General features: G+C 42.9%; 1 protein-coding gene across 4 annotated transcripts in view; it reads right to left on the reverse strand.

Annotated features, from left to right (window-relative positions):
* The window catches only part of RCAN2 (regulator of calcineurin 2), a 276,443-nt gene that overhangs the window by 26,619 nt on the left and 225,909 nt on the right, over nt 1-23,915 (reverse strand). For 3 of the 4 annotated variants that reach the window (XM_045498448.1, XM_045498447.1, XM_045498449.1), the window contains one exon: nt 449-622. The exons of the other annotated variant lie outside the window; for it this stretch is intronic. In XM_045498448.1, coding sequence (XP_045354404.1) covers nt 449-622 — 174 coding nt within the window. The remainder of the gene's footprint in view (nt 1-448; nt 623-23,915) is intronic. 4 annotated transcript variants of the gene reach the window in all.

Raw genomic sequence — 23,915 nt, forward strand, 5'->3', positions numbered from 1 at the left:
GAGCCAAAACAAAGAGTTGGACGCTTGACTGACTCAGCCACCAGGGGCCCTAGGTGTAGACCATTCTTATTACAAGTACTAGCTGATATTTGCTGTGCATTTACCAAACACTAGGTACTTTAACATGCAATAGTCCACTTAATCCTCGTAAAACAGCAGAACGGTGTGTGTATCATTCTCCCTATTTACAGGTGAGGAAACTGAGGCCCACTGACATTGTGTAACTTGCCCAGGTGACAGCTCAGGCTGTTAGCCCTCAGAGCCTGCTTTCTAAACCTCTGTGATACCCCTGTCTGGGAATCAGGGCATAGGTTTATTTATCTGTGAACTAATTATAGACTACAAACCAGTCAAAGTAGAAAGGGCTCCATTTACACTTTTAAAAAGGCAAAATAATAATAATACTAATAATACTAATAATAATAATGTAGAGCAAGAATTACCTTACCTGTGCAAAGTAGAGTTTTAATTTTTTCCCTCTGAACTGGGTTTCATGAAGCTCTATCCTGGCTCGGGCTGCAGATTTGGGATTGCTGAAGTTTATTCGGACACGTCTGAAACTCTTAAATAGCTGGAAGGTCACACAGTCATCATAAGTCCGAAACAGACCTTCAAATTTTTCCTGATAAAACAAACACAGAGGAAAATCCGTGGGTCATGTATCTTGCACGACACAAATAATTAATAAATAAATAAGTAAATAAATAGGCTGTTCTCAACATAACATTCAAGCAGCACATTAGTAATGCATTTTTTTTCACCTGTCAATCTGTTACCGGGTGTTAAACATGCCCGTGGATTCAGTGGAAGGATTCACAACCTGGGTCTAGGGATCCTTAGAGGAGCAGTGAATGGGGTTTGAAATGCATAACAGACCTGAAAATTATGCAAAATGTTGAGGAAGTTTCTCTGTATATGTATTGTTTTCTGGGGAGAGGGATCATTGTTGTCATAAGATTCTCGCAGAAGTTCATGAACTCTAAAATATTAGAGCTGTTTGAGTAAAGTATGCGGTAGACATTACAAGTGACGGCCCACTTTGGTGGCACTAGTTAGATGGTGTCATGGGATGAGTCCTGGTCCATGAAATGTGTGCAGAAGGCAAGAAAAAGCCCTTGAGAAAGTTTCCTATCTTTCTCTGAAGATGCCGTGTGTTCCAAATGGTATACCATCGAGAAACAGGACTTTCCTCGGTCCCTCAGGAGATTCTCCTGGGTCCCTGAGGGGCTGTGTGGAGCAGAAATATCTTTCTCCCTACTCCCACCCATCCTAGAGTTGACTTTGCTTTGGCAAAACAAATAAACAAACAGACTTCTATTGCATTAAACCATGGAGATCTGGAGATTATTTTATTCCTACGGCATAACCAAGCCTATCACAGTACAAAGTAATCATTTGAAGTTTTTGATTCAGTACAATTTTCAATTCAACTAAACACATCTCTATTAAATGCTCACTTATTACAAGGCACGGTCGCTAGGCTTTAGGGGAGTACACAGATGAGTATTACCGCGTTCCAGCTCTCAGTGATCTAACAACCTACTGTGAGAGGCAGACACAGACACAGATATGAGAATGCCCGTAAGGCGGGGGCAAGGCACAAAAGGAAAATTAAAGACTTAAAAAATACATATAGTAATACCATCTGTGTGGTTTCTCTTGGCTTTAAAAAATCCTTGTTATAAGTAACACAACCAGTGTATGCGAAGTTACTGTATGTGCTTAGCGGAGAAATTGTTGCTAAGTAAAGAACTTCTATGGAAACAAATCAACCAACCCTGATTCTTTTATTTCTACGACGGAAGGTATATCTTTAAGAGTGAGTACAAGTCGGAATGGAGATGCACCAAGGTGCAGCAACATTCACTGAATTTGGTTTGTAAGGGCCCTAAGCCATTTCCTTCCTCACCTCTATCATTCCACAAATCAGGACCCTAAGTCTGAAGAGACAAGGACCCGCCTTTGTCACATGGGCACTTAGTGGCAGAACTACAACCAGGCCAAAGTCCTTGTGACCCTGAATATAGAGACGCTTTCAATTATATAAAGAATCACACGGGGCGCCTGGGTGGCGCAGTCGGTTAAGCGTCCGACTTCGGCTCAGGTCACGATCTCGCGGTCCGGGAGTTCGAGCCCCGCGTCAGGCTCTGGGCTGATGGCTCAGAGCCTGGAGCCTGTTTCCGATTCTGTGTCTCCCTCTCTCTCTGCCCCTCCCCCGTTCATGCTCTGTCTCTCTCTGTCCCAAAAATAAATAAACGTTGAAAAAAAAATTAAAAAAAAAAAAAGAATCACACTGCTGGGCTGAGAAGAAGGGAGAGGTGCCACAGCAGGAGCAAATGATGGGGATCAATAAACTGACCCAAGCTTGTGTGTGACCACATGTAGGAGAATCAGCAGTGTGATGCGAGGCTGTGACGTCACTGACCTCTGGGGTTTGCACAGGAAGAAGAGCCCAGATGGCAGAGGAGGTCTCCCCGCCTGTTGGGCCTCCAGATGAACACGTCTCAGACCCTTCCAAAAACGTGGCTCGTTTCTGAGATTCCCCAGGGCATGCCTATGGTTCCTCCCATTTTTGACTCCTGTGTCTTTCTCTTTATGCCCTATCCATCCGGTCCAGAACCACAAATGATACATTCAAAGCAAGTTCTTTTTTTTCAAGTTTGATGACATCATGGAGATTTAAGGGGCTCTTTCTCCCCTTTTCAGACTGAGTTCTCAATCCCCTTCCCCTAACAAGAACAAAACAAGGAAAGAACCAAAGAAACAGAACAAAGACAAGGATCTTTCCTTGTCTGTTCCTTGGGAAGTTTTTCCTTCAAGTCTCAAGCCATGGGATGAGCCGACCCCTGGGCCTGGGGCCTCTGCCACCACTCCATGAGGGCTCATTAAGGAATCATTTCCCAACAATATTGTGTTTTCCTGAACAGGGGTCCTGGTGAATACAATGTTTTCTGGTTTCTCACAATGACAAGTGCCCTCAGCTGCTCACATCACAGCTGGTGGTTTAATTAATTTGGGGAATTTTTAAGAATGGGAGGAATTAAGAGATTAAAAGCTTTTATTTCTATCTAGAAATAGTCATATTTCTCAGGACAAAGTTCTTGGGTCTTCTTTGTAGCTCTATGTTTTTCCACCTCTGGTTTGGGAGTTCACTTCCTCATCTCCTCCCCCGCGCCTCCGCGTGGCCATGAAGACCAGCTTGGAGGGGAGGTGTTCTTTTCCTTCGACTCTAGTTCCTTGTTTGCATTGTATATCTCTTCTTTATGCCTCGCATCTCAGTTGCTCAGAGCTGTTTGGCCTCAAGAGCCTGGATTAGAAGAAAAAAATCAAGGGGTCTTGGCATCGGGCTTAGGGGAGGGCTGACAATGAATGGCCTATATGCCGACTCCTTGGCAGGCTTCGGCAGATGTCAGTAACTGAAGGCAATCGTTTTCTCCACGGATCTTCAAAAGAGAGCCCCAGGCAGCTCCTGCATCAAGCTAGAGTCGGCAAGTGACAGGAACCTCATTCCTCTCCTTGTTTTGGGCCTTTAGGCTGATCATCAAAAGAGGTCGTTCACCAAACCTGGACTCAGGGGCCAGGGTTTTCACAAACCCTGTAATGATAATAATCATCATCGCAATAAACGAACATTTACTTGGCTTGTCCTCTCGGCACAAGCCTTTTGGGGACTTGTAGTGGCAGTGGCGACAGGCAGCTGGCCAAGAATGGGGGGGATTCACTGGCCCTCTCGATTTGCTTCCAGGAGTGATATGACAACCATTTCGCTGGTGGAGGTGACAGAGCATGAGGAGAAATTGGTTGGAGGCAGGCGAAGCACAGCGACAAACCCTTAGGCAAAATGGTGTCCTGAACACAGCTACCCACTGGGGTGTCTCACCTTCCTGTAGAGCAAATCTAGGGTCCGATGCCCCGGTTCCCCCCAGACACACAGTGACTGGCACCCCACAAGCCCAATTAATTCCTCATTTCCTCAACAGTCAGTTCCCTTTGTAACCACTGGTTTGAAAAGAGTTCCACAGCAGTGATCTCAAATTCTGGTCTCTGGACCTCGCCATACGCTTAAAAGTCAGGGAGAATCCTAAAGAACTTTTGTTAATGTGAGTTTCACTTACCAGTGTTCACTGTACTGCAAAGTGAAAAATATATACACTTATAAATGTATTTAAAAGTAACAATAATAAGCCCATTAGATGTTAAAATAATATTTTTATGAAAAATAACTCTTCCAAAGCAAGAAAAAATTTAGTGAGATGAGCATTTTTTTTTCATTTCCGAAAGTTTCTTTAATTTCTGACTTAATAGAAGATACCTGAAATCACCATTTGCTTCTAGGCTCAATCTGTTATACTATGTGGTTTTGTCTGAAGGATATGAATCAAAGTTGGCCTCACCTAAATACATGGTTGGAGACGGGAGGAGTAACTTAATAGCCTTTCAAATATTCTTCGAAATTCCTTGTGAATATTTTTTCCTGATACTTCATCAAAGCTTGACAAGGGGCAGTTTCGTAAAGTATATTACAATGTTGACTCTGAAGCTATAATCAAATAACATTTTTATTTGATTATACTAAGGTCCATTTATCTATTTTTCACCTTTAATTTTTAAAAAACATTTTTAAAGTTTATTCATTTTTCAGAGACACAGAGAGAGCGTGAGGGAGGGAACAGCAGAGAGAGAAGGAGACACAGAATCTGAAGCAGGCTCCAGGCTCTGAGCTATCAGCACAGAGCCCAAGGCGGGGCTTGAACTCACGGTGTGAGATCATGACCTGAGCTGAAGTCAGATGTAACCGACTGAGCCACCCGGGCACCCCTAATGTGTGTGTGTTTTTTTAAACCCATGCATGATTCTGTAATGACATACATTGACCACTTGAAAAATATGGTTCCTTGCGTTATGTAGGTTTTCCAAATCCTCACCCATTTCATCACACGGTATAAAAAGTCACATTCATTAATATTACCACCTATCTTATCAAAAGTCTTTAGAAATTGGAAAGATGTCAGATTCGTGTTGGTAAATACAGGCTTTCCAAAATTCTAATTTTTGCTTGAAAGTTCATTCCTAATCACTGGCAACAAACACTGACAGTTATTTTCCTTGGAGTAACACCCTCATCCGTTCACTTTTGAGAAAATATCTGCCAAATATCTAAGTCTGCATAACTACACTTTGTTAGTTGTTCTTTTAGGTACAAATGGTGTTCCGTGAGAAAAACAAATGCCTAGTTCAGTTTAGGACAGCTTAGAATGTCTCCTCAACTCAGACATTGTATCTCATTGTATCTCACCTCAAACATTGTACCCAAGTGTACTTAGTGTACTCCCCGTTTTGTTATTCAGATTATTAAAAAGGTGTATGTTCAAGGAAAAAAGATAATAAAATTAATATATTTTATGGCTTCATCAGGGACATTCTTTCTTTTTTTAAGTTCTTTCTTAAAAGTTTATTTTGAGAGAGACAGTGAGAGCAGGGGCAGGTGAAGAGAGCGAGGGAGAGGGAGAATCCCAAGCAGGTTCCATGCTGTCAGCACGGAGCCTGGAGCAGGGCTCGATCTCATGAACTGGGAGATCGTGACCTGCGCTGAAACGAAGAGTAAGGCGCTTAACCCACTGAGCCACCCAGATGCCCCCATCAGGGACATTCTTAAGTAACACTGGTATTTTCTTTCTTACTTTCTTCTATCTTTTTTTTTAGTACGAATAATACTGATATCATTTGCTGCCACTGCATTGACTCATACCAAAGCACCAGCGGCTTTAACTGCCATTGCTTTTGCACCATGGATATAACTGTCAAAACAGTTGAGAAGGAAAATAGTGTCTTAGCCTTATTGTGGAAATAGTTTTGACCTCATGGAAAAGCGTCTGTAGACCATCCTTTGAGAACAGCAGTACTATAATATCTCAGAGAAAGTAAGGATTTAGTTGGCTTGGGTTGAAGACAAGGGGTCTAGTGAGAATTCTAAGGACACAACATAATGGAAATCCAAGAGGGGCTATCATTCGAGAAAGTGTTGTTATAGTAACTGAATGCTGCAGGGAAGGTGAAAACGACGAAGATGGTTTTGGCCAGTGCGAGACCACTGGTGACACTACTGAGAGCTATTTGAACAGATGTGGAGGTGAAACCTGGATTATTATGGGTTGAGGAGTGAATGGAGGGGAAAAGGTGGAGAAGGAGAGTGTGGTAACGAGAAAGAGGGAGATGGGATGATAACCACATGGGAAGTCAGGTCACAACAAGATTTTTGGGAGTGTGGGGAGACACTTCCTGGTTGATAAAATGAAACTATGACGAAGGGAAGAGAGAAGACAGGAAAGAGGAGAGGGCACTGGAGACAAGAAGAAGAGGCTTCAGAAAGACTTGTAGACACTTCTTCCCATGAGACAGGAGGTGATAGATCAGGATGGAGGAGTATGGAAATGGAACAAGCAAACTGAAGATGGCTTTTCATCTCAGGGAAATGGATGGTGAGGTCCTCTGTTCAGGTAGGGAAGGTGAAGGGAGACTGAGGGCTTGAGAAGCTTGAGAAAGACTCAGAACAGCTGCTGTGGGCAGAGGTAAGGAGAGTAAATGTGGATGAGTCAAAGAACGGTGTAATGGGCTGAATTATGTCCCCTCCAAAGGATACGCTCAAGTCTCCAGTACCTGGGAATATGGCCTTATCAGAAATGGGGTCACTGAAGATGTAATTAAGTAAGAGGGGGGGGTCATACTGGCATGGGGTGGGCCCTCATTCAGGATGACTGTTGTCCTTATAAGAAGATAGCCATGGGAAGACAGGGAGACGTAAGGAAAGTGTCATTTGAAGACAGAGGACTGGAGTGATGCAACTGCAAGCCAAGGAAGGCCAAAGATTGCTGGAAGACTGCAACTACCAGAAGCTAAGAAGAGACAAAGAGCAATTCCCCCGCAAGCTTCAGAGGGAACGCCACCCTGCCGACACCTGGTTTTGGTTTTCTAGCCTCCAGAATTGTGCGATAATACATTCCTGTGACTTTAAGGCACTTGGTTTGTGGTATTTTGTCACAGCAGCCCTAGAAAACTAACATAGGTAGTTATGCAGCACTAAGGGACCGAATGAAACTGGGGATCCGATGGTTTTAACAGAGCCAGCGAATTCTGTTACGCCACCTTTGTCCAGGTGAGTGGAAAGCGGGGTCATTCCAGGGTGGGGTGTGCAAGACAGGTGTGTGCAGTGGGGGGAGAGGAAAAAGAAGGAAGAAGGGAAACTTGGTTTCAAATATGAATACTAGGGGATTTTAAATTCCCTGCCTTTCAATGTGTTTGCTTAATAGGAACTGAGTTACAGAAATAAAAAAGGAGAACAAAGGTAGAAACATAAATTGGAGCCAAGAACGCCTAGTTATTCTTTTCCCATGAGGAGTCTGTATTGTGAAAGATTTACAAGGGCAGTCCCTCTGACAGGACACCCTCCTGAAAACCAGAAAAGCTTCTCATGGGGTCTTGAACACGCGCCACGCATGACTGGGACAACAATGTGCTTCTAATCTTTCTCAAAGCTAACACGATATGGCACTCCCCACCAGCGATACAATGGTCTCGGGGTCCACAGGGTAGAGAGGAGCCTGGTCTTGGAACCAGGAGGAGGGATCTGTCCAGGGTCCTCACAAAGAGGCTCCAGTGATGGGAAGAACCCTGCCCTCAGAAATGATGGAACAAAATCAAGTAGCAGGTGACTAATTATAGTTTCCCAACAACATGGGAGCGACTATTGCTTTTTAAGCTTAGGAAGACTTAGGAAGGGCTCAATGCCTTCTACTTGATTGGTTGATACAAAACCGTAAGGTATCTCATAGAAAGACTATTAGCATATTAAAATTTAACTCCAAACCAGACAGGCTACAGAAGAACAATTCTGTGTAATATATTATGTCCCCGAATCCTTACTTATCTGAACTGACCCTCTGAGGGAGAGTTGAGATTGTTATTGTCCTTGAATAACATATGAAGTAAATGGAAGCCAGAGAAGGTAATGACCTCCACAAAGTCACTCAACTACCCAGTTAGCAAAACCAGAACTAGTAAGCTCAAGTTGTTTACATGACGTAAACGTCATTGATTAGATGCAGGCAAGAGAGAAGTCTGAAAAGCAAGAACAAGAAAACCAGCTTTCCTTGTCAGTCGGGAAGAATAGTGCTATCCTTGAGGACGCAGCTCCTGGAGAGGTCCAATGCTGCCTTTATCTGCATTCCAAACGATGCTGTATGCCTTTATATATTTTTCAATTTTCTCACTTATGAGCCCGTTGGGTATAAATTATCTTAATAAGAAATTCGGCTTCTTTCAAAATCACAAGGCTCTCCTCTGTCAGATAATACCTCCCAGAAACTGCTGAAGAATGGAATAATTCATTTCGGTGTATCACCTCTCAATGGAGTCCACTGACAAGTCATGTGAAAATCCCATGTTTAAAGATCATATTGGATTTTACAGGCTGCTCAGGAGGGCCTCCTGGCACAGGGACCCGCTGTTATAAATCTTCCCTAACGCAGACTGCTTGTGTGAAAGGAATATCAGGACCGCATGGGGGGATTTTTCCTCCTGGACTTTAACCTGCCAGGATTTCTTAGGCCAAGCAGATTTGCATTAAATGCCGTTTCGTTTCGTTTGCGGTCCCGATGTTACCTAAATAGAAAAATCAATATGGAAAGGAGGTTCTCAACCCTTTTTTACTGATAAAACAAGTGGACAGACCTTGTGCCACGTGACTGCTTTGGGAGAAGATAATTCACTGGCAAAGGCACAAAAGGCTTTGTCCCTTCCCACTGGGGTCCTTGTGAGAGTCAAAGGTCTAAACTCTAAAAGAACCCACTTTGTCCTAAAACCTCATCACCTGCTTCTCTCAGCAGAATGCTTTCCACGGCCTGTGTTCAAATCTGTTCTTTCTTTCCCACCCTAAGTCTCGCGGTGGCTGGATAATGTTTCTATGCGAGAGTACATTTTGACTTCTTTCTAGTGGAAGAAGTCTCCATTTTCCTGATCTCACTGTGCTGCCATCTACGCATATAGAACTGTATAAATAAACCCCTCAAACTCCTCTAAGCCAAGAATATGTACAGGGGCTACAATCTGTAATGTTCTTTGAATGGGGGTCAACCTAAGCTTTGTGGACCTTGAAGCTTTGAGAACTTGGGAAACCCTCTTTAGGCAAAATAATAATAAGTGCCAAAGTGGGATATTTTTAAGTTTATTTTTATTTATTTTGAGATAGAGAGATAGAGAGCAAGCAGGGGAGGGGCAGAGAGAGACAGAGAGAGAGAGAGAGAGAGAGAGAGAGAGAGAGAGAGAGAGAATCCCAAGCAGGCTCCACATTGTCAGCGCAGAGCCCAACATGGGGCTCCAATTCATGAACTGTGAGATCATGACCTGAGCCAAAGTCAAGAGTCCGACACTTAACTGACTAAGCCACCCAGGTGTCCCAAAGTGAAATATTTTATTAATGACAATAAGAAATTCTTAAAAATTAGTTTTATGTATTTTACCAAAAAATACATGATCACGTGAAACACATCGTCAGGATCCTGCCAGGGCCTGGGTATAGGTCCATGCAGTGAGGGCCTTAAAGCTGAAATTTCATTCATTTCCCAGGAAATATGCCTTAGAGAAATGACAAATATACTGTGCCATCACAAAGGAGTCTGGAGGCCATGTGTACAATACAGCAAAAATATGGTGTTTGTATGACTCTCGGGCTGATAAGGAACATGTCCCTATGTGTTTGGATCACCTGAAAGAAAGCCAAGAAACTTGAATTTGCAAAATGTCAGTTCATTTATCATACAGATGCCTGAGTATTTCCCTGCTATGCACACCAGCACCCATTTTGTAAATACCCAAGATGGAGGACTGGCAGGGGGTGGGGGGAGCCAGTAAGAGGGGTGCTCGGAACCTGTCCCAACAGCTGTACAGTAAGGGATGGTAAGTGTTAGATGAGTGGACCAAGAGGGAAACGTACAGGTGGCATGGTCTGTGTGCCTAGGACCCTTGTGGGGTCTAACTCCCTGAAGCAAATGTGAGACCCTTCTAGCACCTGAGCCCAGGGCTTGTTCTAGGAGGTCACTCTGCCCCCCACCAAGAGAGCCCAGGGGACACGGATCTCGTTGTACCAAGCAAGGTACCATTTGTGGATGGCTGCAGGCTCCCTGTCTGCCGCAGAACGTTTTTAAGCATCCCGAGGGGTCTCTGGATATCCAGGGAAGAGTGGGGAGGAGCACCCCACACGTACCGGGGATGAGTACGGGGTCAATCTGGTAACCTCGAGACCTCTGAGGGAGGAATTATGAGCCCAGATCTCAGGTACAGGCCACAAATGGCACATATCTGCATGGTTTTAAATACAAAGGAAGGGGGGCGCCTGGGTGGCACAGTCGGTTAAGCGTCCGACTTCAGCCAGGTCACGATCTCGCGGTCCGTGAGTTCGAGCTCCGCGTTGGGCTCTGGGCTTATGGCCCAGAGCCTGGAGCCTGTTTCCGATTCTGTGTCTCCCTCTCTCTCTGCCCCTCTCCCGTTCATGCTCTGTCTCTCTCTGTCCCCCCTCCCTAAAAAAAAATAAACGTTGAAAAAAAAAATAAATACAAAGGAAGGATCTGATGATCCTTTTAGAGCTGCCACATTTCAGTTTACAGTATCAATGGCTGCCTCGGTTCAGGGCATTTCCTGAGGGCTAATGACAGCAGCTCTTCTTTGATCATCAACCTGCAAGAGCGCCTATGGCTGTCCCCAGCCCTGACTAGATAGAAGCTCTCTCTAACTGTGCATGTGTGATTGGTGAAATGCACAGCCTCCTTCGTAGCTCGTAAGACCAGGAACTGCATTTTAACTTCATTTAAATATCGTCCTACCTATTACATTTAGGCAATGGGAGGGCCGCCTAAAGCCACGTCACTAGCGTAGACTCTAGAGCCACGCTTAGCTCGTTCAAATCCTGAACCCAGGATTTGTGCAACCTTGAACAATTTACTGATCTATCTGACACCTGTTTCTTTGTCTGTAAGATGGAATAATAACAGTCTCTATGTGACAGGGGTTCCCCGAACATCAAGTCAATGAGTATGTTTAAGTCACTTAGAAAGGTACTGAGAGGCATTAGTGTGCTTGTACCAGATTGGAGGAGAAGCGATATTTTGCTCATATGTCTGTTCACAGGCCTGCTAGCCCTAGATATGCACATCTCCCTATCCCCAGGTCGAGGTATACCTACATCTGTGTCTATATCCAACTGTATTTATATATCTAGCCTTGTCACCTGGATCTAATCCTTTACAGATGGTAAAGCGCAATTACAGGGATGCCCAGAGTAATAGCTCACATAACATTAAGTCTAATTATACTAATATGATTTTATTGATGTTATTATCTACTTAAGACGTAGAGTCCAAATTAGCCATCAGTATTTCTTTCTTGGCTGCGAAGCTTTCAAAGTTCTCTTGACAAAAACGGCACGGTAAATGAAAGAATTCGGAGGAGGAATCAACTGGGTAATTGCTGTCAATTGTTCCGGTTGGAGATCCTGTACCATCGGCGGAGGCCAGGGCTCGGAGAGACAGTGAATACATGACAAAGGTGCCAGCCACTACCAAAAATGTTTGAAGTTCAGGTACATAAGGGATTCATTCAGCCCCTCCCTCACACCTGGCTCCTTTTGCCCCTCCAACAACACTTCACCTGTTTCTTAGACAAGCCCGTCTCCAGAACTCTATTCCCCATATTCAACTTTTCTCTTGGACATTCCCTTAGAGGCCCTAGCAGAGAATTTGGCTTTGGAACTATTCAGTTTAAGGCACCGGTTGGATATCTTTAATTCTGCTGCCCCCCCCCCCCGTCTCAATGAATGGTCTCCATACCCAGTTGCTCAAGTTAGGAAGCCGTGGGTCACCTGATCTTCTCCCTCTCCTCCACTCCCACATCCTACCGCAACTCAACAAGACCTGTGCTCTCCCAACCAACCCTTGCACCAATTCCTTGGCTTGTCACAGCTCGTCCCATTACTGCACTAGGTCTCTCTAGATTCAGTCTGGCAACCCTTGAACCGACTTTGAAAGTCTGCCTCAAGAGAGGTCTTTCTAAAAGACAAAATTCCGATATATGAAATCCTTCAGTGGCTTCACACAGCTGTTCGAATACGGCTTGGCTTAGCATTAAAGGCCCTTTATAAAACGGTCCTCACTCACCCTACTAATCTCACATTCTACCCCTTCTCGACCCCATCCCTTATACACCAGCCACTCACTTCCTAACTTCCACTCACAGGTTCCTGAGGCAGGCACGTCTGTACTTCTGGCCTTCCTGCACCTGAGCCTTCTTCTGCCATTGACACCCTTTTCCTTCAGATAACTTTTCCCCCCATATTCTTTTTTTCCCCGGTTTTATTGAGGTATAATTGGCCCCTATAACACTGCATAACTTTAAGGTGTACAATATAATGGTCTGAGATATATACAGATGGTAAAATGATTGCCATAATGCATTTAGTTAAAAGATACCGCCTCAAATAGTTGCCAATTTCTTTTCCTGTGAGGAGAATGTTAAGATCTACTCACAAAGCAAGTTTCAAGTCTACAGTATACTGTGTTGTTAACTGCAGTCATCACGCTGTATGTTACATCCCCATCAAGTAAGGTCTCGTTGTCTCTCGAGTACCAACTTAGGTCTCATATCTGAGAAATCTTCCTGATTTGAATCCTCCGGAGGTTAAGACATCCCATAACACAGTGATCTAGTTAGTGAGGGTAACTGCTCTCTCATTAACTAGACTATAGAAACTTCAAGGGCAGAAATGGTGTCATTTTGACCTTTGTGTCCTTTTCACATGTATGCATTATTGAGTGCCCGCTGTGTACCATCCAGGATGCCTTACTATGGGAAGGGCTCCTTTGGTAATGAAATGAACAAGGCAAGATGAATAGAACAGTCCTCCCCTTCTCCCCCATGTTACTTTTGGGTGAATTTTCTCTTCTCTTCAAAGTCATCCTTCCATAAAATCCATACATCTGTGGGGCACCGGGGTGTTAAGTTGGTTAAGCATCTGACTCTCGTTTTGGCGCAGGTCATGATCTCACAGTTTATAAGTTTGAGCCCCACGTTGGGCTCTGTGCCGACAGCATGGAGTCTGCTTGGGATTCTCTCTCTCTCCCTCTTTTTCTGCCCCTCCCCTCCCTCTCAAAATAAATAAATAAATAAATAAATAAATAAATAAATAAATAAATAAATATATAAATATACATTTAAAAAAATCAATAAATGTGTACTGAACACCCTACTATGATAGGGAAGTTGACGTCAAGTTATACACGCTTCTTTCCTGAAGTCTTTCTTGACCCCTTCTTCTGACATACCCTCTCTCCATTTAGGGTTACCCTCCTCTTCCTTTGATTATTTCACACACTCTGAATCTCCTTTCAGAAATGATGGGCCATCAAAGTTGTGTGTGTGTGTGTGTGTGTGTGTGTGTGTGTGTGTGTGTCTGCATGAGCACATGCAGGAAAAGTCAAGAAAGACTTCAGGGAATAAATGGTATGTGACAAATGGACAGAATATTGATGTGTGGAAATGAATCGTGGTGGGGGACGTTTGAAGAAGCTTTTTGTTCTGGGCAGGAGAGCATCATCATCAAAGATTTATATATCCCTATTAATCTGATGTCACCTCTAAGGAAAGCCATGCTGGGGGACTGAGGAAAAAGATGACGAAAGGAATCATATTTCCCTTGTGGCACACTCACAACTGTTATTAAAGACTCATAGAATTGCTGTAAATGTGAACCAAGTGAGGTTTGAGATTTTGCTATTTTACGAGTCAGCTCATACATGTTTCTTACAACATTTATTTTCCTGGCAATATATATGCTCCACTGACTACATTTCATTTGAATTCTAATCCTGCTGATGCACATGGGACAGAGCGCTCACTAGCCCAGAGACCAATTTTGGAAATGACCCCTTTCCTGAATGCCACTCTGTGTTGTCATTGAAAGAGGTAGGAAATGAACGTCTAAAAACAAATAGTGTTCTGTCTTCTCGAGACTGAAGTGAAGCCTCTGTTTTAATATCGGGAAGTTAATAATTGATGAGGACATTTTTAGGATGTTTAATGTTAAATTAAAGGGCTAAATCCTAAATATGTTCCATATCACATCCTCCGGAAGATAGGCGATTTAAAATTTAATTCATTCATTTTACCATTTGGCATATGATCAAAGCAAGCTTTTCAAAGGCAGCATGGTATCCTTAACTTACTTTTCTCGTGAAATTGAAATGGCATTTCCGTTCTTTGGAGAGGCAGATACGAGCAACTTTTTATGACTTAATCTTAAATCTAGAAAGAAAACACAGTTTCTTATGGTCCTATTGGTCCACCCCACTGTTTCTTCCTCCTTTCAATTACACTTTTTCCATTTTATTTAGGTCCTATCCTCTGTTCTTCACATAATGGCACAAAAAGAATACTTGTTAATGATAAAACCTTAACACAGTTAAATCTCTCATGTTCAAATTCCTTGAGATTTGAAACTAAAAGGTTTGTTTCAATCTGTCCCAGAGTTGGGACACAGGCTACCTGAATGAGAGCTTTCCAGACTGAAACATGAGAGCCAATACCCATCGAGGCTGACATGGATCTCCTAAAAACAAAACCACTTCTGCAGCTGTCGCTAACGCTGAGCATAATTTGGGATCGCAATTTTGCACAGTGCTTAAATTTCCACCTGGACATTTATGAGGCAGCCAACCCCTCACTAAGCCCCTTACATATGATAATCCATTTCAATCTCACATAAAGCTTCTGAGGCAGATGAAGAAATGGGTTGAAAGAGACTCGACATTTGCCTTATGTGGCTAGCCGGTCAGTGACAGAATGCACATCTCATCCCGGATAGGCCAGTAGCTGGAGTTATGGCCAAACTCTAGGTCACCCCACTGAGAGCAGAGAGGAGTCGGCTGGATATGGGTTTCTCCCTTCTGTTACCTCTCACCCAATGAGACAGATGCATCTTTTGTCTTCAGTCAACTTTGCTCCTGTACATGTCATGGACCAGAGGCAGTGTGAAGAATTCTGGTGTCATCCTAGGAGAATGGTTGGAACCCAAAAAAAAGCTTCTCCTGGCAAAAGGATGGGAGCTTCACATAAGCATTTCAGACTAGAAGTATCTGCAAATAGGATCATAGTAATGAAAGTATGTTTTTTTCCACAATACACATATTTGTGTGCGTGTGTGTGTATGTGTGTGATTTACACACAAAAGCTCAAGATTATTGAATACAAGCCTGATGTAGGGCCAAAACCATTGCCAGCCAAGAAGAACAATTTGACTGAGAATTCTCTTCTCTCCCTGTGGCAGAAAGTTTGGGGAGAAGCATGCGAGCCGAATGCAGCCAGTAACTTGTCGTCAGTGTCCGCTATCATGAGAATCACTACCCTATGTATTGCCCAAACCAGGGCACTTTGAAGCGGGAGCACTATTGATTATACTGTGATCTCAGGACTGTTCAGGGCATGCTGGCTATGTGGTCATCACCTGGCTGGGCCTCTGAATCAGGGATGGCAAAGCTGTGATCCTCAACACCCTAGAAAGAGGTGATGGTCCTGCCGATGGCCACTCCTGTCGGAACGTGCAAGCCCTCTCTGCTGTTCATGGCAGCCAGTCAGGCACATTTCATAGACTCTCTAGTATGGGATACTTATTTGTAATCTAATGAGGCAGATACAGAATACGTTTTTAGGGATTACCAAAATTCATAAATGAGTATGTGAAAAGATTCTAGGTAGGTGTTCCGCTAAGAAGACTGACCATTGCACAACCAAGTGCTACTGCGCACGAGCATGGAGAGCTGGAATCCCTGCACATCTCAGCCATAATAATAATCACCAACACTTACCAGACCTTCCTAAGTGCAGACACTGTTCTAGGTGCTGTATGTTATCCTGACAGCACAACCTGTGGACCACAGACCAGCAGCAGCAACCCCAGGGGCTTGTTAAGCAAGCAGCATCTCAGCCCCATAAAGCCCCTGGACCTACTGATTCAGAATCTGCATTTCAACAAGATCCCCGGATGAGCAGCATCCCATTTAAGTTTGGGTAGCACCAGACTGGAAGGCATGGGTTGGACAATTTCAGACTTAAGAGCTTCCTGACTCAGTGAATACTGATTTATGTAATTGTGCTATTAGGAATTATCAGTGCTGTCCTTGGGTATTAGCGGTTTTCAATATTTTTTGCATTAATTAATATATTTGCAAAGTTATGGTTAGCAATGATACCCACTGATTGCTTTGGTCTTACAATCACTACATTGTTTTTTTTTAATCATTATTTTTTCAATGTTTATTTTTGCGTACGTGAGAGAAAGCATGAGTAGGGAAGGGGCAGAGAGAGAGGGAGGCAGAGGTTCTGAAGTAGGTTCTGCACCGACAGCAGACAGCCCGATGTGGGGCTTGAACTCACAAACCGTGAGATCATGGCCAAAGTTGGATGCTTCACTGATTCAGCCACCCAGCCACCCTCACTACATTCTTTTTACATTGATTATGATCTTGCTCTTTGCAAGTTCTTTGTTTTCCCTGGACTCTTTTCCCACACAAGGGAGGAGTCCATTGGGTAGGTAGGGTTCTGTGTTGGAGGTTTCCATGGACAAGTGAAGAGGAAAACCAGAAAAGATTTCCAAATGGTACCAGCTGTGGCCTGAGCTGACCAATAATGTGAACGGCAATCTGCCTTGAAGATCGACTGAGCAACCTATTTCTGTTGTGTGTCGCTTAATCAAGCGACATTTGAGACCAAGCAGTACATATGTAAGAATGATACCAACCTCAGCCACCTCCTGATCTCACTCAGTTTTAATGACTTTTCCCAAAGGTTCACTTGATCAGTGATCAAGTTAATCTCTAGTCTTAGAAGGGATAGTAGAGGTGACCAATTCCAACCCTTGACTTGCAAACTGGAAGAGCTAAAGCAGAGCAGTAGGTAACACACCCAAGGCCTCATCACCAGTCAGAGGCAAAACTGCACTAGAATTTGGGTCCTAAATGTACACACACAACAAAACCTAAAGACATTACAGGCAACGCTTTTTTGCTTGTTATTATTTCTTTAAGTTTATTTATTATGAGAGAGAGAGCGGGGGGGGGGGGGTGGTGGTGGGGAGAGACACAGAGACAGGGAGAGAGACAAACCCAAGCAGGCTTCATGTTTCAAGCACAGGGCTCGAACCCATGGACCGTGAAATCATGACCTGAGCCAAAACCAAGAGTCAGACACTTAACCTATGGAGCCATCCTAGGTGCCCCTACAGCAAAAATCAAGAGTCTCCTCTGATATTTTTTCATCTTGTGAACAATGCAAGGCTTTGAACAATACAAAGATATTCAGAGGTGTAGTGCTGGAGACCATGTATTCCCTAAAAAAACAGGCCTGTGGTGGGGTGCCTGGGTGGCGCAGTCGGTTAAGCGTCCGACTTCAGCCAGGTCACGATCTCGCGGTCCGTGAGTTCGAGCCCCGCGTCAGGCTCTGGGCTGATGGCTCAGAGCCTGGAGCCTGTTTCTGATTCTGTGTCTCCCTCTCTCTCTGCCCCTCCCCCGTTCATGCTCTGTCTCTCTCTGTCCCAAAAATAAATAAAAACGTTGAAAAAAAAAAAAAACAGGCCTGTGGTAATTTTATTTTAGAAAATCTCAAATACAAATTTCATCCCAATTTTCCATATCAAAAAGCCAAGGTCAAAAGAAGTTAAGTGATTTGTTAAAGGTTACAGGAAAGCAACAGTAATATGAGGTCAGGCATTGGTCAATCTTACTTCAATTTATCAGAAAAAAAAAGATTTAAAGAAAAATAAGAAATTGCTGGCTTTCAGAAAAAGATTTCCTCAAAACAAGGAATATTAGCTTCTTCAAGGAGTCCTCTGAAGTTTTATTTAAAACTTTATTTTAAAAAGGTCTTAAAAATGGGTTTGTTTCTATGTGTAACACCTAAGTCATCTGTCTCATGAAAATCAGAAGATAATGCTAATGTCTAAATCAAAATTTGAAACTTCTATTTTTTTAATTAAAAAATTAATTTTGGGGCGCCTGGGTGGCGCAGTCGGTTAAGCGTCCGACTTCAGCCAGGTCACGATCTCGCGGTCCGTGAGTTCGAGCCCCTCGTCAGGCTCTGGGCTGATGGCTCAGAGCCTGGAGCCTGTTTCCGATTCTGTGTCTCCCTCTCTCTCTGCCCCTCCCCCGTTCATGCTCTGTCTCTCTCTGTCCCCCAAAAAATAAATAAACGTTGAAAAAAAAATTAATTTAAAACAGCAGCAAATGGAAGTACATATAATGGCATTAAATCAACCAACCAGAACTATTGTGACACACTCAATTGTCCTTCCTTTTAAATTTCTGGACACATGGGGGTTTGGATTGGTTGTTTCGGAACACGTTATTTGTTTCACTCCATCAATGGCACAAATTTTCATTTGTTTCGTTACAGAATCACATCTGTTTCATTTTTCCTTCCTAGAATTTCTAAATGCCTTTCTCTTTTCATTTTCATTTAAGAGACAGAAGCTCTTATTTCATTAATAACACCACACAACTGTACATCCAGGTTCCGAATTATACAATTTGTTTTACATCCAGTCGAGTCTCGAAGTCACTTAGCACAGACCCCCAGCAATGCAGAGGCCCTCTTTCTACTGGTTAAGCTTTGGGCCTGTTGTACATCAGCCATGACAAGATTTCTTTGAATCTCAGTCCTGGGTTATTTCCACCACTCCATGTATGTCCTACCTTTCTATTTCATGAATTAACACTTTCTGTTGGGTGGGAAAACATCTTTGAGTAGTCCCTCTCCCCCCACAAAGGTGACCGGTGGTGAACATTCTGGATCACTGCATTGACAAATATGTCTGTATTTTGCTATCACATTAGATGACAGTCCCATCAAACTTAGCAATGATCTTCAGTTCAGCACCTTACATCCCTTGGATCAGTCGTTGCATGAAAGCTACCCCCAGAGAAGGGCCAGGGCCATGGTGAGATGGCTCCCTGCTCTCCTGGCCTGGGGAGCGCTCCTCACAGGGGGACTCAGAGGAGCGCCTTCCAAGGCCAATGCCTCAGAGACTGGGGAATGCATGCCTCAAGCATATTGGGAGGACCTGGAGGGTTCTGAGGGCGAGGGTGCGTGGGTGGGAGGTACTGACAGGCTTTCGAACCCAGAAGCTGGGAGGTGTCAGCTGAGTGCAGGAACCCAGGGCTAGCCAATGAGGGCGACGGCTCTGGGGTGGGGGCTGAGCCTGTAGCGCTGCCTCACCGTCATTTTGAAAGTCATTTGACTCAGATTCCCTGAGGCTCAGCTCTTTCTCCCGCAGCCCCGACACTCTTCAAGAAACCCCACTTCATTTCGTGATGGCCTACTCACAGGCTCAGCCTGGGAACGCGTGCTGAGGCTGGGAGCATGAATGTAGGGGGCCCTGTGACTCCACCTGGTTGGTCAGGGTGATGCTCAGAGAGCCGGGTGCTTCTGGGGGGGGGGGGGCGCCCCCGTGGCAGCCTGCTCCTGCCCATAGGATCCCACTTGCCTGCTGTCTTCCAGAAGGATTCCCGATCTGCTCATATGACACTTTCTCCTACTTCCAATGCCATGGATTACTTCTTCTTACATTTGTTCCTGCCATTTTAGAGAGATTTTAGTAGAGAGAGGAGTTCAACTCTTTCTAAGCCTACTACTTTGGGCCAGAAGGGCACCGGGGACATCTTGCCAAACGATACTGGGTTGAGCCACATGAAATTGCATTTTATGGAGTTTAAAAAAAAAAAAAAAAACATCGAATATTGGTAATTTCACGTGGTTCAATGTAACAAAGACTAAGTCCACAGGGCATAACATAAACGAGATGAGCCAAAGAATACCTTCATAACTCTCCTTAAGGAAATCATTAGTCATCACCTTTAAAAAAAAAAAAAGGTACCCTCTTCTTTTTCAGAAAATTCATTCATTCTTCAAATCCAAGGCAGGGAACTTATAATTTAGTTCTGGTGCAATGTCTAACACTGTGCTGGGCATTTCTCCACACAATTATATGTGTTTCAGGTGTACAACATAGTGATTCAACGTTTATATACATCATGCAATGCTCACCATGATAAGTGTATTCGCCGTTTGGCACCCAAGTTATTACAATATTATTGACGATATTCCCTGGGCTCTACTTTTCATCTCTCTGACATATTTATTTCATAACTAGAAAGTTGTACATCTTCACCTCTTTTGCCCATCCCCCCACTCTGCTCCCCTCTGGCAACCACCAGTTTGTTCTTACCAGTGGTTACCTCTACCATTTTATGTACCATCTATCTTCCTCTTTCTTAATATTTTCTGTTATGTGGGAAAATATCTCGAGTAGTCACCCTTCCCCCCCCCCACAAGTTTGACATATGGTAAATATTCTGTGTCCCTGAAAAACTGGTAAGTGTCCCATACACTGCTTCAAGGGACAGCAAAAGTAGGGGACCTGGCTCTACACTGTGGCGATTGGGCCAATGAACACCAACCTTTAACACTTTTTAGGCATAAGCTTCACGTCATTAAAACTGTAACAGAGATCATCCCTTCTTTTTTTTTTTAATTTTTTTAAATGTTTATTTATTTTTGAGACAGAGAGAGACAGTGCATGAACGGGGGAGGGTCAGAGAGAGGGAGACACAGAATCTGAAACAGGCTCCAGGCTCCGAGCTGTCAGCACAGAGCCCGACGCGGGGCTCGAACTCACGGACCACGAGATCATGACCTGAGCCGAAGTCGGCTGCCCAACCGACTGAGCCACCCAGGCGCCCCGAGATCATCCCTTCTTAATGAAACTATTGTGAAGAAGTTAAAGACCTTGCCAAAAGCTACTGGGCTACTGACAGGACAGCGGGTGGGCAGCGGGGGGGGGGGGGGGGGGCACGGGTTTAACCCTAATGTCTGTCCTGTGTCCTTTACAATATACCACGGCTTTTTCAAGTGCTTGCAACATGCTGCCCCAAATAGTTTGTTATAATATAATATTTTGTTATCCAAAATAGCCGATAGTGCTACAAAGATGGGCATAGCAAAATATTATCATTCTAACAGTCGTCTGAACCTTCAGAATGAAGTGAAACACAGAATACATCCTTTACAAGGTGTCTCTCAACTTCCACCTGTCCCTCACCTCCAGCCTGGTAAAACTATCACAGACTCCTTTGACTCCTTTGACTTTAATGAGGTTCTTCCCTGGCCCCCGCCCCCAGCTTTATTGAGATATAATTGACATATATCATTGTGCAAGGTTAAGGTGTCCAACAAAGTGATTTGATATATGGATACATAACAAAATAATTATCACAGTAGAATTAGTTAACACATCCATCACCTCACCATTTTTATTTTATAGTTTTTATGGTTACCATTTTTATTTTTCTAGTGAGAGTCTACTCTCTTAGCAACTTTCAAATACATAATACACTATTGTTAACTAGAGTCACCATGCTGAATGCTATATCCTCAGAATTTATTCATCTTATAACTGGAAGTCTGTACCTGTCTCCCCACTCAACACCCTGTTCCTGCCCCTACCACCAGCTTAATCTTTGTTTCTACGAGTTGGTTTTTTTTTTCCACATATAAGTGAGATCTATAGTATTTTTCTTTCGGAGTTTACTTAGTACAATGCCCTCAAGGTCCATCTCCCATCCATGTTGTCACAAATGGCAGGATTTCCTTTTTTCTTTTTTTTTTTTTTCCTTTTAAACAACATGCATTTATGGTCCCACATTTTCTGTGGGCCCGCTACTGAAAGTCTCACAAAGCTTGAATCAAGGTGTTTGCCAAGATGTAGTTCTCAACTGAGGCTTGACTGGGAAAGGAACAGTTTCCGGGTTTACGCAGGTTGTTGGCAGAATTTAGTTCGTTTTTATTGTAGGACTGAAGGCTTTAGTTTCTTACTGGCTGTCAGCCAGAGGTCGGCCTCAGCTCCTAGAACTAGCCTCCTGCAGTTCCCGGTCATGTGGCATTCTTTTTTTTTTTTTTTAACTTTCTTTTTTATTTTTTAAAGTTTATATCCAAATCAGTTAGCATATAGTGAAGCAATAATTTCAGGAGTAGATTCCTTAATGCCCCTTACCCATTTAGCCCATCCCCCCTCCCACAACCTTCCTTTTTATGACTGAGTAATGTTCCATTGTGTATGGAGACCACATTTGCTTCCCCATTCATCTGTTGATGGACACTTAGGTTGTTTCCTTGTCTTGGCTATTGTAAATGATGCTGCAATGAATATGGGGGTGCAGGTATCTCTTCAAGGGTTATTTCATTTCCTTTGGATACATACCAAAAGTGGAATTAGTAGATCATAAGGTATTTCTATTCTTAGTTTTTTGAGGAACCTCCATACTGGTTTCCACAGTGGCTGCATCAACATATATTTATACCTGAAGCTACAGTATTAGCCTCTTGAAATGAGGAACGATGACTGTTCCTAACTTAGGTTTATAGGGATTTGTTTTACTATGCTGCACAACTTACAAATACATTACATAAACACTTCTATTTATATTAAATATTACACAATCAATCACACAAAAAGGAAAACAATTGGAAGAAGATAATGTTTTTGTTACGAACCTGTGTTAATATTCTTTATCTTTTTTGTTTTTTTTCCAATTTTTCTATAAATGTGTCATGTTTCTATAATTAGAAAAAAACACAAATGTTATTAAAGGTAAAACAAGATTCTTTAAAGTAGTATTTTCAGCCTGTATTACTCCTAAAAAGAATTAGTTCCATAAGTTTTTCCAGATTTAGTAGATAATTCTGAAAAAGTGTAGATTCTTTCTTTTTTTCTCTTTTTTTGTCCTGAGTTTGACTTTTGTAAGTTTCTAATGGTTTGCTATACCATTATGAAGTTATGAAGAAGTTATGAATAAGGGCTATGTTCACCCCCTGTAGGCCCCCCTGGGTAAACATCTTTCATGTAGCATTTTTTTGTTTGAGTTTAAGGGTATATAATGTTTTCAAATGTTCTAGAATATTTTACCTGTCCTGCTTTTATGCCCTTGTAGGCCTTGCCTATGTCTTTATCCAGGAATGGTAACCAGAGCTATGCTGTTATTTATTTTAGGAGCTGGTGTTCCAAATATTGGATGTAGGTGGCTCATGCTGACACATTTTTGCCAATGCCCTTCCTGATGGTACCAACATTATGCTGTCCTTTTGGCCACTGAAGCAATTGGGTTAATTGACTTTCAAAAATTTGTTTCTTCTTTCACTAAAGATAAAGGCATGGACTTCAGAATTTTTCTTTCTCTGTTTCATCCATGAAAACATGTTCTATATTACCACTAATGATGATAAAAACATGAACATCAGGTGTCTTTGTTGTACTTCAGGCTTTATACATTGCTTTTACCCATGTAATCTATGTTTTATATAGATTATATCTTAAGGTTCACAACCCTCTGAGGTATGTAAGGGAAGCATTATCACTATTACCATTTTTAGATCAAATAAGACTTAAGGGGCTTACGTGATTTTCCTTTGCTGAAGTCAGTCTCTTTCTTCTAGTTAGAATAACTGAAAATTATTACCATCTTTCTTTGATTAGCTAAAAAAAATCTATGTGTGTAGGATTTTAAAAATGCAGGGATCATATCCATAAACAGATATAAACAGTAGCCTATAAATCTTGCAAACAGTAATGTATTTTCTCCTCATTCAGTGCAGAAAGGATATGGATGTAGACTTAGCCGAATGGCTGTGTCCCACCTATGACATGGGCATTTTCTCTAAACGGAATCATGGTTGTTGCACTAATGATGATCATCTTCTCTTTAGAAAGCTGAAAGGATGTGGCCAATGTTGGGGGGGATCATAATTTATTTCTTTTGTGAATAAGCCTA

The sequence above is a fragment of the Leopardus geoffroyi genome, chromosome B2, assembly GCF_018350155.1.
Source record: "Leopardus geoffroyi isolate Oge1 chromosome B2, O.geoffroyi_Oge1_pat1.0, whole genome shotgun sequence".
Lineage (NCBI taxonomy): Eukaryota > Metazoa > Chordata > Mammalia > Carnivora > Felidae > Leopardus > Leopardus geoffroyi.